Source organism: Sander vitreus, chromosome 5 (assembly GCF_031162955.1).
Source record: "Sander vitreus isolate 19-12246 chromosome 5, sanVit1, whole genome shotgun sequence".
NCBI lineage: Eukaryota > Metazoa > Chordata > Actinopteri > Perciformes > Percidae > Sander > Sander vitreus.
Window position 1 is genome coordinate 6,865,407 of NC_135859.1, and position 15,176 is coordinate 6,880,582.

Consider the following 15,176-nt stretch of genomic DNA (forward strand, 5'->3'; position numbering starts at 1 on the left):
AAGTAATGCCTATTTGGTCATCATACTCCTTTTACTATTGATTTTATTCTTTTGTGTATACAGTAAGAATGCAGGGAGAGCAACAATAAACATTCCTTAAGTGTCATCACAATATATCAACAGCGTACCAAGAGGCATTTAGTCAATATTCCGTTGCTCAGGCCCAGAAAAACAACTTGTGAATCACTAGAAGTCTTTATATTTGGATTTGACATTATCTGTAGTGCTGACCTCTATCCAAAAATCATTGTTGCAGCTTCCTGGCAAGTAAATCAGCCATAAGAGTACTCTCATATCCTTTAATAAAGCACTTTTACAGATTAGACCCACAGCATGTCTCTGAAGGCCTCTCTTGTGCTGCAAGGAATTCAGCCACACGTCTTGTAAACTCCAGCCAGGTATTAGTATCACACTGTTTTTACATTCATGGAAGTAGCATGAGATATTTTAATAAATGGTATCATAGGCACAACATGCAGGATATCACTTGTATCTTGTACAATCTTAACAGTTTACATTTCTAGATCATGGTTGCATCATTGGGACATATCTTAACTATTCTACTGTACTAGTTTTCCCCAGCATTACTGGTGAGAATGAATCAATCAAGAGTCAGGCAGTGTAACATTTTCATCCAGCAGTGAGTCGTCCGTAGCTCTAGTGGTCACCATAGACTGTTGGTCACTGACACAGGAACCACAAGCTCCTAGGAAACAAGACATAAAAAGAGTGAATGCCCTGCAGCCTCAGCACAGACTAAAGAGCCTGCAAGTCTCCAAAGACAACTTTAGGCTCCCCACACTGCTTACACAACAAACAGATGTTATACAAATACAATGGCGTCTTAACCATTTGGGCTACTGTGAGATCATTGTTAACAGTAAGAAAGACATTGTTCTCACCAAGTTAGGTGATATAAAAAAAAAAAAAAGACACATTGGAACAAACTTATTTGCGAGTTGAACTGTAAAATTGTTGTAAACGTCCATCGCAGTTTACAGACCGACTTCCTGCCTCATCTTCGATTCAGCATACTTGCCACAGTTGTGGGCGCGCACAGTTTTTCCAGTGAGGGTGTATAATGAGGTGTGCTCACCGTAGGGCTGGGCAATATATCGCTATATGAGGCAAGATATCGTCTTAAATTTTGGAAATCTTAATATGTCTTTTCCTGGTTTTAAAGGCTACATTACAGTAAAGTGATGTAATTTTCTGAACTTACCAGACTGTTCTAGCCGTTCTATTATTTGCCTTTACCCGCTTAGTCATTATATCCGCATTACTAGGGCTGCAACTAACGATTATTTTCTTGATTATTCGATAAGTTGTTTGGTCTATAAAATGTGGATCAGTGTTTCCCAAAAGCCCAAGGTGACGTCCTCAAATGTCTTGTTTTGTCCACAACTCAAAGATATTCAGTTTACTATCACAGAGGAGAGAATAAACTAGAACATATTCACATTTAAGAAGCTGGAATCAAAGAAGTTTTACTTTTGTCTTTAAAAAAAAATTACTCAAACCGACTGATTATCAAAATAGTTTTTTTTTTTAAATAGATTAATTTAAGAGTTGACAACTAATCGATGAATCTTTGCAGCTCTACACATTACTGATGATTATTCATCACAAATCTCATTGTGTAAATATTGTGAAAGCACCAATAGTCAACCCTACAAAATCGGCGCAACATCGATATCGACGTATTTGGTCAAAAAATGTCGTGATATTTGATTTTCTCCATATTGCCCCAGCTCTAGCTCCCCATCAGTTTGACTTCCTAATAAAGTGGTTAACATACTCTGGATAAACTACAACCTGTCTAATCATCCCATCAGGGTTTGGATGAGAAATAGTGTGGGGGGGGGGAGAAATTAAGTGATTTGGGTTTTAAAATATCCAAGAAGAGCAGTTGATTGCATACCTGAGAGATGCAGGCGTTCACCGTCTGGACTGGCGCTAACAGGGTTCAGTCCCAGGTCGTCCTCTTGGACCGAGGCATCCTCAGAGATGCACAAAGCTGTCAGTTCCTGCATCAAGTTGTCAAAGTTCTGCCAATCACAGGTATATTCCATTAAAAACGTGACCACCTCAACTGACTGGAAAAATATCAAGCAACACTGCATGGCAGCAATTACTCTCAGATCAACTAAACAGATTGATAACACTTTGAGATAACTGATGACTAACCTTGCTTTGTAGAGGAACGCTGTCCTCGGAGGCATTCCTCACGGTTTTTTTTATGTCACCCATCGGGAGCCATGTGTCTACAAAGATCCCCAAAACTGTCGCGTTCTTAACCAAGTCGCCATACTCCTGCCGATCACACGGTTAGTTTAATAAAAACATGACGGACCAGAAAATATCAACTGAACAAATGCATGAAATCACTTTGAGATAATCGATGGCAGACCTTTAAATCTCGAGACACGATAGCCTTCAAAGTCCTGATGGTGGTGTCTTTGGACTCAAAAAGTTCCTACAGGTGAAAACACACTTTTTGATTTGTTCTTGTAAAACAACTTATGCACAATTTCCATCCATCCGTCCGTCCGTCTTCGGCCGCTTATCCGGGGTCGATGAGCGATGAGATCCCCAGCCCACCGAACTGCAACCCCTCCCCACCCCGATATCCTGTCCATAAATATTACAAACAGGATTTGTGATAAAGCGCAGCCCTGGCTGAGGCCAACCCTCACCTGAAACGAGTCCGACTTACTGCCGAGAACCCGGACACAGCTCTCACTTTGGTCATACAGAGATTGGATGGCCCTGAGAAGGGACCCCCTCACCCCATACTCCCGCAGCACCTCCCACAGTATCTCCCGGGGCACCTGGTCATATGCCTTTTCCAGATCCACAAAACACATGTAGACCGGTTGGGCATACTCCCAGGCTCCCTCCAGGATCCTTGCGAGAGTAAAGAGCTGGTCCGTTGTTCCACGACCAGGACGGAATCCGCATTGTTCCTATTCAACCAGAGGTTCGACTATCGGCCGAACCCTCCTTTCCAGCACCTTGGAGTAGACTTTACCGGGGAGGCTGAGAAGTGTGATACCCCTGTAATTGGCACACACCCTCTGGTCCCCCTTTTTGAACAGGGAAACCACCACCCCTGTCTGCCACTCCTTAGGTACTGTCCCAAACTTCCACGCAATGTTGAAGAGGCGTGTCAACCAAGACAGCCCCTCCACACTCAGAGCTTTCATCATTTCTGGACGGATCTCATCAATCCCTGGGGCTTTGCCACTGTGGAGTTGTTTGACTACCTCAGCGACTTCCACCAGGGAAATTGACGACAATCCCCCATCATCCTCCATCTCTGCCTCTGACATAGAGGGCGTATTAGTTGGGTTTAGGAGTTCCTCAAAGTGCTCCTTCCACCGCCCTATTACCTCCTCAGTTGAGGTCAACAGCGTCCCATCCTTACTGTACACAGCTTGGATGGTTCCCCGCTTCCCCCTCCTGAGGTGGCGAACGGTTTTCCAGAAGCACCTTGGTGCCGACCGAAAGTCCTTCTCCATGTCTTCTCCAAACTTCTCCCACACCCGCTGCTTTGCCCCTTTCACGGCAGAGGCTGCAGCTCTTCGGGCCCTTTGGTACCCTGCAACTGCCTCTGGTGTCCTCCGGGATAACATATCCCGGAAAGACTCCTTCAGTCGGACGGCAAAGAGGAATGAAAGCATCAGGTAAAAGTATCAAGCCCAATTAGGGACTTCTAGAGGCTGCAGGGTTCACGACACCCCACGCTACAACAGTGTCGGGACAGGACTAGTCTAGATCAACGAGGGTACATTTCCAGGATAATAGCCTGACATCTAGCGGATGTCCCTCACCTTCCGCTCTCTGTGGAGTTGCCTTTCTCAAACTTCGTTTGCGTCGGGAAACAACAAAGTTCGAGCTAGCAAGCTACACTCTAAAATGGCAAGTTTTGAAGAAAATCTGGATCGTGCAACAAGGCAGCCCTATTTTGGGTCTTTCGGGGAACGACTGTAAAGATTTACAAAAGAATATGTTTGCGGCATTTACTATCTAACTGGGAAGTTTTGGGACCGATTGGTGGGGATTGCCGTGGATCGTTGTGGATGACGTACACGCGGCGATGCACTATTAATAGCAAATTACGTTTAACCATGTATCCAGCTGATTTAAAAAGCTCACATTACTGTATTGTGTGAACAGTTCACTTCATTTGATGTTTTATGTGGCGTTTTCTTTTGCGGGCTGCAAATGTTCCACCAAAACAAGTTCCTTCCCGAGACTATTTAGCAGAGCCACCGTTGCTGCGTCCGGAGCTTAGTGCCGCCCAAGACTATTGTGACGGGTTAAACAAAATGTTTGTTTGTGGGGTGTAGCCAGACCTAATCCACAGTGCCGTGGAGAAAGATCCTCCAGAGCCATAAAAGACATTATACAACTGTTTGTTGAACCAACCATGTCTAGTATACTATCTTAGATGGGTGTAACTGGTGGTTATCAGAAAAATGATTCAACTTAACTGGGTTAAGTTAGTCCTGTTTGGTACTAGAGGAAAGGTCATAAGGCCATTAAAGACACAATCAATATGATCCTTCGTCCTCCATGTGCCTGTTGACTGTGTGGTCCTATAAACTACTGAACACAAGTTGAACTAAAGTGCAGATACACGTAAAATCGTACCTTAATGTTTTTTGCAGCCGCTTGGTCTCCCTGTCCGAATGCGAGCGCCACCCAGAGTTCGAGCTGCTCCTTCTCCTGCATTTCTGTCATGGCCTTTATCTTCCTCTCCAGCACCAAGGCCTTCAGGCCGCTTTTCTGCTGCACATCCAGAATGGCCTCAGTCTGCCTCTTCTGCAGCTCGTCGTATTCCTGCTGAACCTGCGGGACACACACAGGAAACCCACGAACATCCACCCACCACGCATACGCACAACATTCACTGTTCCGTCAGCTGAGCGAATGAATAAAGTTAAAACTTGCGACTTGACAAATCAGTTTACCTGTTCGTATTTCAGCTCCAACTGCTGGTGCTTCAAATACAGCTCACGTCTCTCCCCGAGTATGTGTGCACTCATTTCTTTGCCCCTCTGTTAGAAACATTATCGGGGGTTTACTTACTTTCATAGTTTTAGCCAATATTCCAGTCAGTTATGAAATGTCACTCACCACTTCCAGTTTGATTTCACTAAGACCTGAAATGTTTGTAGACTGAATGCAATTTTCTTTTGAATGGTGAAAATGTCTCAGCCATGGTCAGTGTTGCAGGTCCAATGTGAACCAGAAAGAAGCTCTACAAGACCTAATGGGAGATTTACATTGCACGAATTTGGATAAAAAGGTTTTAACAAGGGCTCTTACATTTTCAATCACACGAGTGTCCTATTTAACTCGGTTTAAAAAGGGATATTATCAAGTTTTTAAATGCTCAAGTGGTATTTAAGATAAAAATACTCCTACCACTACGTTGGTAACTCAGTTCACATTGACAGTACATGCAAATAACTTTAGTCTTGTGGAGAGAATCATCTGGAAGGGCTTTGAAACTCAACTTGCCATTCAAAAGACCCTTTTTTGTTATCCATTTCTGCTCAAGGAGCTTAGTTTCTGCTAGCCGTCCACTCCCGTTCATGGATGTATTATATGACCCGCTCTCGTTTTGTGTCTCGTCTCTCTACAGGCGCGTAAAAAAAAAGAAAAAAAAAGAAAAAAGAAAAAGAAATTGACAGCCCTAGTTTTATCCGTTCCATTTAGCGGTTTGATCTGCCAAATAAGTTGTGTAGATCGAAAAACTGAATCAAATAAGGATTTAAACAGTTTTGACTTACTCCTGGTGGTGACATCGATAAAGAAACAAGCAAAGCAAGCTGAATTCTTGTGTCTCTACATTTGACCTGCTGAGTAAAGTAATGCTGCCATATAACCGATGGTTAGTTGGCAAATCTATGAAAATCAGACTTGTGCTGTAAAAAGGAGGACAGTGTTTTCCTTTAGACACAAGAAGCAATGAATATCAATGGCACAAAATAAACGATTCAACATAATCTTTTTACATCTCTCTTACAAAATTTCAACAGTAAAATGTCCAATTTTGCCTATTTGTGCATCACACCTTAAAGCTATAGTGCGTAGTTTCTGTCGCCCCCCATGAGGAATTCGAAGTAATGACGATACAAGTCTTGATCATGATCGTGCACAGTTATGTTAGTGTTAAGGTGAGGGTTAGCTGCCTGTAAGGCGACATTGGAGGCTTAAAACACCATCGAGCCCACCGTGCACACAGCGTCTGTCTCCATAAAGGAGAGAAGACGGCTGGCGAAATTCACAAGTTCACTAAAGGTTGGTATCTATCTCGTGAACACCGTTACACAATCACACATTCACAATCACCGACCCGACTCTTCGCAAACAAGCGACTGTGCCCGCTTTAGAAAGTTAACTAGTCGCAAGTTTGCGGTAAAATGCAGTTGGGTTGTCGCGGTCAAAACACTACATAGCAGCTGTCAATCAAATAAATGTATAATGAATAATGTCATCAGTCATTTTTTTACTCTTACACCCCTCGCCACAAATTGCTTTCGAATCTGTGGGAAACACTGAAAAGTTACGCAATAACAATGATAATGATGTACTTCAGATACCTTGATGCTTTCTGCAGGCTGAAAAAGTGCAAAAGCTCTAAAATTAAGCAAAAGCAGTGAACCTTCAAACTCTTGGCCATGGCTTTTCTCTCTTTCACCAGCTGTGTGCGGCTCTCAGACAGCTTTGGCTCCAATTCCTGCAGTGACTCGGTTATGCTTTTGTTCTTCTGCACAGCTGCTGCCAGCCTCCGGTCTAGTAGCTCGCCCTTTCCCTTTGCAGCTTCAACTTCTGTCTACCAAATGACGACAAACAACGGCACATCAAGCAAGACCAACCTGTACCTCATTTTGTTTTATAAGCACTTTGCTGTCCGTGGAATTTTATTTCCCGTCAAACCAAAACTCTTCACATGGAACAACTGTTGTCAAGGGCAAAAAAACTATTTATTGAAAGAATTAACACATTGTGTGTCCTCCAGGCTCAGATTTAAAGACACGGATACAACACGAGTGGAATAAGCACATTAAGTGTAGGCCTGCTGAAAGCGGGAAAAACTCTGTCGCAACTCTCGTGTGCGACAGATTTGTGCGACAGGACTGTGATGAGTAATATCTCTTACCTCTAGCCTCTCCTTTTCCAAGCACACATGATGTTTATCTTCGACGGACTTGTTGAGATCTCTCCAGGCTTTGCTTTGCGCCGCTACAACGCTTACAATCCTCATTTTCATTTGCTTGTCGATCTCATCTAGCTTAGTTTGTGTGTTCCGGTTGTTCTCGTCGGCCATTATTTTCATTGTGTTGATATAGTTGGCCTCCATTTCTATTTAAGCAGCAACGGAAACAGAAATCATGCTTTACAGAGTTCATGATTTTGAGGATTATGACGACTTCAACTCAGAAATGGACACGTTTGTCTACCTCTGACTGTCTTTTCATAGCTGTCATTTAGTTCCTTTAATTCCTCCTGCTGTCTCTGTTAAGATAAAACAAAAAAGGGGGCAGCTTTGTTGTACAGATGCTTACTTGTAGAAATAAAATGTAAAATGCAAGGTAATGGACCGAGTTCTCACCTGCTTGAACTTTCTAATGAAGATTTTATTACAGGACTCTCTCTCTCCCATGTCCGCTTGTAAAATGTGCTTTTTCTTCTGAAGCACTACCTCCGACTCCACTTGGCCTCTCTGGGTCTTTGAGGTCCTGGAGATGTTGGCCACCTTCAGCTCACAGATCTCGTTGTGGTGAGCAGACTCCAATTGTTTCAGCTTCTGCTCATGCTCCTGGAATCAATGATCGAATGTTGCGTTCAGCTGTGAAATTCATACACATTAAATTGGATTTACTGCAAATACACGGCATCGCATTGGTTTTGGTCCTGTTCAAAGCAACTTTGAATAAGTGCAAATAGGACTGGATGGTAATTCAGTGTACTCAATCAACTGTGTGTCCGTCTTATGGGATCACATCTTGTTTTCACATTTCTGTTGTTCAATGTGATCATTTAGAGCAAATTGTAATCAAGTATTTGAAGTTTTTGTGCAACGCATGAAGAATTTCGACATGGGTCAATGAATTAGAAGTTAAAAACCTTTAGGCAAATCCCTCGTGGCATTCAAGTGTGTGGAACACAGTAAGCTCTTTTACCAATACTCTTATATTCCTAGTATGAATGGGGGTATAAAATAAAAACGGGTAGCTCAAATCAAGCAACCTGATTGGTTTATTGCCATGATACAATAACCACACACCACGGCTGTGACGCCTTTTCACAATACGCATCACGCCGCATCTGAGAAAGTACTGTATACGCTATATTTAGAATATTTTCACCGATTTACCTTGCTGTCAGAAAGTCCTATTCCGATCTATGCCCTCTTCAAAGACACCAGACTCCATTGACAAAACAGTCATTTTTACCTCGCAGAAGAAGGGAGTTGCTGTTCTACCGCTGCCTCGATCGGTTAGTTTGCGTCATTGTGCGATTTTGGTGAATCCGAACTAACGCTTTAGCGTTAAGCAAAAAATATAGCCTATGCTAGCTGCTAGCGTAGGCTAACTTTATCTACGTTTAATAGCATTGCCTCGGTATGTGCAGGCAGCAAGCCCAGGAGGGCCTATTTTGTTGCGATCCTTAATAAATATCTATTTAAAATTGGAACGTGACGTGGCCAGGTTAGCTCAGTTGATAAAGCAGGCGCACATGCGTAGAGGTTTACTCCTCGACGCAGCGGTCGCGGGTTCGACTCTGACCTGCTTCCCTTTGCTGCGTGTCATTCCCCCCCCCCTTTTCCCCCCCTTCATGTCTTCATTTGTCCTATCAAAATGTAACTTTTCCCTCTTCGGTCCCCCTACAGGTTGAGGGAAAGTTACATAGTATGCCTTTAAATTGGAATATGACTAACTTTTATATTGCCATACTTGATGACCGCTTTATAAAAGCTTCGTGTCTGGCCACACAACGCCCCTGAGCTATGATATAATCACAACATGCCACAGTCTGTCGTGAGCCATTGCTTATCATCAAGGGTAGGAAAAACATGTGCATGACACAGAACGTATTTAGAACTGACTCAAAAAGGCGTAATATACACGATTTTCCAGATGAGAAAGTTTGCTCCAGCCGGTCAGCCGACTGGTTTTGGCCCAACTTGGTCACAAACCTTCTCATTGTACTGCTAAACAGTACACTAAAATATGTTTCTGTCAAGAAACAGGCAATACAGTAACATCATTTTTTTTACATTTCATCAGCACTGCCTAGTTTTACAGCGTTAGCGGTTCACAAGCAGCATTAACACTGCGTTAGCGACTTGGCTCGGATTGGCGGTTATCGTCATGCTTCGGTGGAAACTTGCAAATGCCATTGAAAGCACTAGGACGAGGCAGAGGAACATCATTTTTTTCACAGATTATCTGTCTCATGTACTACGGTCTAGATTTAGTGACAGATCAAGCAAATAATGACAAGCTATTTTTAATGAAAGTTACCATCTTCAGCTTTGAGCATAAAAAAACAACTTGAAAACGGGATAATGTAATAAACCTCTGAAAAGTGTGTGTGAAGCTTACTTTAATTTCTGCTTGGTGATGTCTCTCGGCCTCTTGTTTTAACCTGAGCATCTCTCTCATACTGGCCTTGGCCTCATCCAGGTTTCTCTTGGAGTTGTCCCAGGACCTTTGGGCCTTGTCCTTCTCCATCTTAAAGTGCCTTTTCTGTTTCAGCACCCTATAGAATTCCTCTTGGACACTTGCACATTCCTCCCACATCTGCAGGTAAAAAGACATTTGGGACTCAAGCATGTGAAGGGCAATATAAAAAGGAGTACACCAATTGGCTGTCAGGCTGATTATCACATCTGGTGTCTTAACGTAATGATTGGCCAGCTGCTGAGCTCACACACACAACCTCCAACATGCACAACAACGGCCCAATCCTCTGCTCCGTTTAGCTACACGTGGCAAAATCAAAGTGACCACAAAATGGAAATGCTTTCAGTGATAGACTTCAAGTAATCCTAATCAGTTAGCTAAATTATTGATCAGCTCTGACCTCATCCATGTTCTTTTCTACCGCTGCTGGCGACTTCTCTTTAACCGTCTCTTTGGTTTCACCTTCAGTCTTGGATGGCTGGACAGAAAATTACAATTAACGTACATAAAACCTCCTTGAATTATTTAAGCTAACTGTTGGCTAGTGTCTGGTTGATGCTAAGCTGACAGTACCTGGTATGTGAAATGTCACTGTAATATCCTACATTTGTCAACTGCCACTCACAATATTTCAAATTGAAATACTTTAGCTACATTTTGAACTTTCAGAAAATGCACCCTTTTCTAGCTAACGTTAGCTAGCTATGTTAGCTAGCAGCTCTGACCTGAGCCTTGGGCATCTCCTCTTTAGGCTGGTTGTCCTTTTTCCGCTTCCCGCCTTTGCCTTCGGTCTTAGTCTTGGGCTGGACAGAAATTAAATTAGCTAAGATTTGACGTACATGATTAAAACCTCCAAACAAAGCTGATTTCTGCCCGATGCCGAGTTAGCCATTAACCTGAAATGCTAGCTGTCATCCACACAATTATTGTGATTAACTGATTAACAAAGAAGTTGACTCACCATCATGAAATCTTGCTCAAATACAAACGTTGGCAGCGAAAATGTAAATGTTTAACGTTAACGGATTCAGTCTGGCTGAATTTGGACAAGATGCACTGTCATGGCAACCATGTCACATTCTTAATCTTCTGTGATTTGTGGCAGTTTGAAGACTCTAAAGCCCTCCCCCTGATAACATTTTTACTTGTACTGAATCTCAGTACTAAAGTAAAAGTACAAATAACCAGAGACATATTTACTTAAAATATGTAAAGTACCACAATGACAACCCTATTTTAGTAAAAGTAAAACAGTACCTGATTTTAAAAGTACTTGCATACCGATTTATTCTCTTAATCCTATTTGCATATTACCATTTTAAATGGTAATATATAAGAAAAAAAAAAAGTTGGTTAGTTCGTTAGTTTGCTGAGCTTCGACAGTATCCATACTGTCCACTACCACAAACAAGGCCTGGCTTTAAAAAGTTCCTATCCTAACCAGCATAAAACGGAAATATGTTAGAATCGGAATGCGGTTGGTTTTATTCATGTGTGTATTTTAAGACGGTTTTATTTCCTTTAACCATGGGAGCGTTAGCAAATAAAGTGTGTGAAGCATTAAAAAAAAAGATATGAACGCGTCTTACGCAGCCTGACGGAGAAGTAAACGACGCTGTGGAGAGAAATTGATGGCAAGTACGATTTAAAAACAGGAATAATAAAAAAAAAAAATTCACTTTTACCGGAGGCTGTACCGAGGGTCAGCGGCGCTGCGCCCGGGCTCTGGAGCACCGGAGCCGGCTTGGAAGCCGATGAAGGATCGGCGGTGCCCCATCCATCTATCTATCTATGGCAACCAAACTTCACTGGTGAGACAAACGTGTGACGGTCAGGAAGACGTTTTGGCAGGGGGGGAAAACTGATCAGAAAAATGGAACGGAACGTTGTAGAAATGTAGTGGAGTAGAACGTATAGATAATTGCTGCAAAATGTAACGAAGTAAAAGTCAAAAGTATGCACTATTGATTCTACTTAAGTTACAGATACGTGAAAAATGTACAGTAACGAAGTATTTGTACTTCGTTACATTCCACCACTGGTCCCAGCTCTGTCCAGGCCTGAGGTGGACAACCCCCCCTTATACAAGTAAAATAAAGTAAATCTGAAAATTGTACTTAGGGTAGGGGAAATGTTCCATTCAAATCCTGCTGTTTAGATTATTGTAATGACTCCAGAACAAGACAAAGTAAACATTCCTTCATTCTCATTATTTGCCCATTTTATTTATTCATATGTATATTTACTGATGAGCAGTTCAAACCATTTACTTTAAATTAACTATTAAATACTTTAAAATATCCCTTTTAAAATACATTTAGTACAGATTAAAAATGTGCGATTAAACATTTTTGACTGTGCGCCCTAATTATTTCAGAGGCTTGTCCACAGAGGCAGAGGTTGCTCCTCTTTTTGAGAGGCAAAAGAGAGATCAAAATATATATTAAAAACTCAATATCATATAAAATAAGTTAGTAAAATATGTTCGTCCTCTGCCCTTTCTCCTCTTGCCCTGCAGTTGTCGCTGTTGAAGCATTTTAATAAGAATTTCAATAATGTATTCTTTTTTACAAAGGGTGAAAAATGATTTTATAATAAATACTGAGATTTGGTAATGGTTTATTTAAACATTTACTCCTCTGCCTCTATGGACCAGCCTCCTGAGACAGACAGACAGACAGACAGACAGACACAGTCAGAGACACAAACACACAGAGACAGACACAAAGAGAAACACAGAGACCGACAGACACACAGAGACACAAACAGAAAGAGACAGACCGACAGAGAGACAGACAGACAGAGAAAGACAGACACAGACAGAAAGCGAGACACACAGAGACAGACAGATCGAGATCTGAAGCAGAGACGCGAGAGGCTCAGTGACCACCAACCGGCCGTAGAGACAGGAAGACTCAGACAGACGTGGCTGCCCAGAGAGGAGCGTATACAGTATGGCTCAACAGGGGAGGTAGAATTGACAGACAGACAGTCAAGACGATCTGCTGAAGTTCAAGTTCAGCATCAGAATAGGAAAGAAAGGTAATTTAAACATCATCTCACTCAGTCAGCTTACTTCCACCTGAGCACCATCAACCGTTTCTGCCCGTCTCTCACACCTATCAGCACCTCCATCCTTGCCAACTCCCTGATCACCTCCCGTATAGATTATTGTAACTCTCCTCTCTGGTCTACCTCACAAGCTTCTCCATAAACTCCAGCTGGTCCAGAGTTAAGCTGCCCGGATCATCACCAGAACCCCGTCCATAGATCACATCACCCCTGTCCTTCAACAGTTCCATGGCTCCCTATTAAATATCGCAATGACTTTGAGATTCTATTGCTGTTTTGGTTCTTTGTTTGGATGTTGCTGTCTGTGTTCTTGTTTTTAATTACCGTTTGACCGCTGTAAGGTTATACCTTGAGTGAGGTGAAACGCTCCCATAAATAAAATGATTTTAAAAAGGACTTCCAACGTGGTACTGTTGTTGGTTTTATTATCTCAGAAAGTGCTGATCTCCTGGGATTTTCACACGCAACTAAGTCTAGGGTTTACAGAGAATGGTCCGAAAAAAGGTAACTATCCAGTGAGCGGCAGTTCTGCCTTGTTGATGGCAGAGGAGAATGGCCAGACTGGTTCAAGGTGATAGAAAGGCAACAGTAACTCAACTGTGGTACGCAGAAGGGCATTTCTGAACAGAGACAACACGTCACCTTAAAGCAGATGGACTACAGCAGCAGAAGAAGATCAGACAGGGGGCCACTCCTGTCAGCTAGAACAGGAAACTGAGGCTACAACTGGCACGCGCGCTCCAAAATTGGAAGTGTGTTGCCTTGTTTGATTAGTCTCGATTTCTGCTGCGCCATTCACATGGTAGGGTTAGAATTTGGCGTAAACATGAAACCATGGATCAATCCTGCCTTGTTTCAACAGTTTATTACTTAATTGTATTCTAATAGCATAGGAATTCTTTCGTTATGGCCAGAAACCTGTTTAGTTGTGACCTTTGACAACCAAAATCTAATCAGTTCCTCTTTGAGTCCAAGCAAATGTTTGTGCCAAATTTGAAGAGATTCCCTCCAGGGAGACCTGAGAGTTCACATTCACAAGAATGGGACTGACGGATTAACAACCCAAAAGCATAAGGCTTGTTAATAGTGTGGAATGCGAGCAGTGAGAGAGCAGTTACGGGGAGTTGTTTGAGTACAGAAAGTGTAGCTTTTGTTATAAGATTTTCAATTGAGCATTTCTGAAATGTGCTAACAAAATGTCGAGCTACACTGGCAACTTTTATAGAGTCGTTTATAGTCGAGTCTAGTTGTGCTAGCGTAAAGTTACCTTGAAGACCATCGAGTCTGCAGTGACCAGGTCTACTGCCAACCGAAAAGAAGAAATCCTAAAAATGCGGTTCCAAGAGTTGAGAGCTGCAGATAGAGTGGAGGTAAGCTAATGCTATTAGCTAAAGGTACCGTGTTGACCTGGCATCAGAGTTACACACAAAAACATGGAATAACTTCTCCATCTTTCAATAATGTGGTCAAACATTTACTGTATAATAACAATCAGCCTGTTAGTGGCAAAAACTTGACAAAAATTGTCCAGGCAAGATGATGGTCTAGCGCCGAAACGTTGCCTACTATTAAACTTTATATATTTTTGCAAGCTAGACAGCGTCCGGGTGTTTCTTTGCAAACGTACGTTAGAAATGTTAATACTGTTTCGGTAAAACGTACTTACAACCTGCAGTTACAGCAGCAGTAGCTAGCTCTGTGCGCCAATTACCTTTGAGACTTGTAACTGTTGTAGTTGAGCCATGCTATTAAAGCAGTAATATTACAAATACACAATTCCTGCCAAAATATCAAGCATTGTAGTGTAAACAGTTGTGTGCAATACTTGTTTTTCTCTCTAATGTTTCAGTTTTACAAAACAAGTCAGCAACTAGAATTGGCGCCTTGCAGTTGTATGCCTCTGTCAACCGGTCAAGTTGAAGTTGCCATGTCTGTCCAGACTCATAATATATAGTAAAGACTTTGAAGCAATTTAATATACGTTTTCCCTCAGTGACCTCAACCTTTGACCACCAAAATCGAATCAGTTAATCCTTGAGTCGGATCAAGTGGAGGGTGGCCCCGAGACACCGCGTTCACAAGAATGGGACAGAAATATGTGCAGATGTATGTACGGACAACCAGAAAACAAAGCCTCCAGCCATGGCAATTGCGAAGGTATAAAAACCAAAAGAGGAAACAAGTACAAGACAAGTCAAGCCATGTGTTTATTGGAGGACTTTTACCTGGCAGTTTAGCTTTGCACAAGAAAATGCGCAGCAAGGGCAGTACAGGAAGGGCTTAACATTAACAAAATCCTGACCAATAATTTTGCCACATGAACAGTGGCTAAAAAAAAATACTGCAAACTTTGTAACCAGTATTAGTAACTTTGCCAAACTCACAACGGTTTCACTTTTA

The 15,176-nt window shown here is 42.2% G+C and overlaps 1 protein-coding gene across 1 annotated transcript; it reads right to left on the reverse strand.

The window, feature by feature from the left end:
• Nucleotides 1-605: 605 nt before the first annotated feature.
• Nucleotides 606-13,006, reverse strand: LOC144517528 (dynein regulatory complex subunit 4-like). The gene is made up of 14 exons (XM_078249613.1): nucleotides 12,905-13,006; nucleotides 10,430-10,507; nucleotides 10,105-10,173; nucleotides 9,624-9,821; nucleotides 7,628-7,834; nucleotides 7,476-7,530; nucleotides 7,175-7,377; nucleotides 6,677-6,847; nucleotides 4,977-5,063; nucleotides 4,657-4,854; nucleotides 2,411-2,476; nucleotides 2,188-2,313; nucleotides 1,922-2,048; nucleotides 606-706 (listed from the first exon to the last, which is right to left on the reverse strand). Exons 1-14 carry the CDS (start codon nucleotides 13,004-13,006, stop codon nucleotides 606-608), a joined length of 1,788 nt encoding a protein of 595 aa, XP_078105739.1.
• Nucleotides 13,007-15,176: the final 2,170 nt, after the last annotated feature.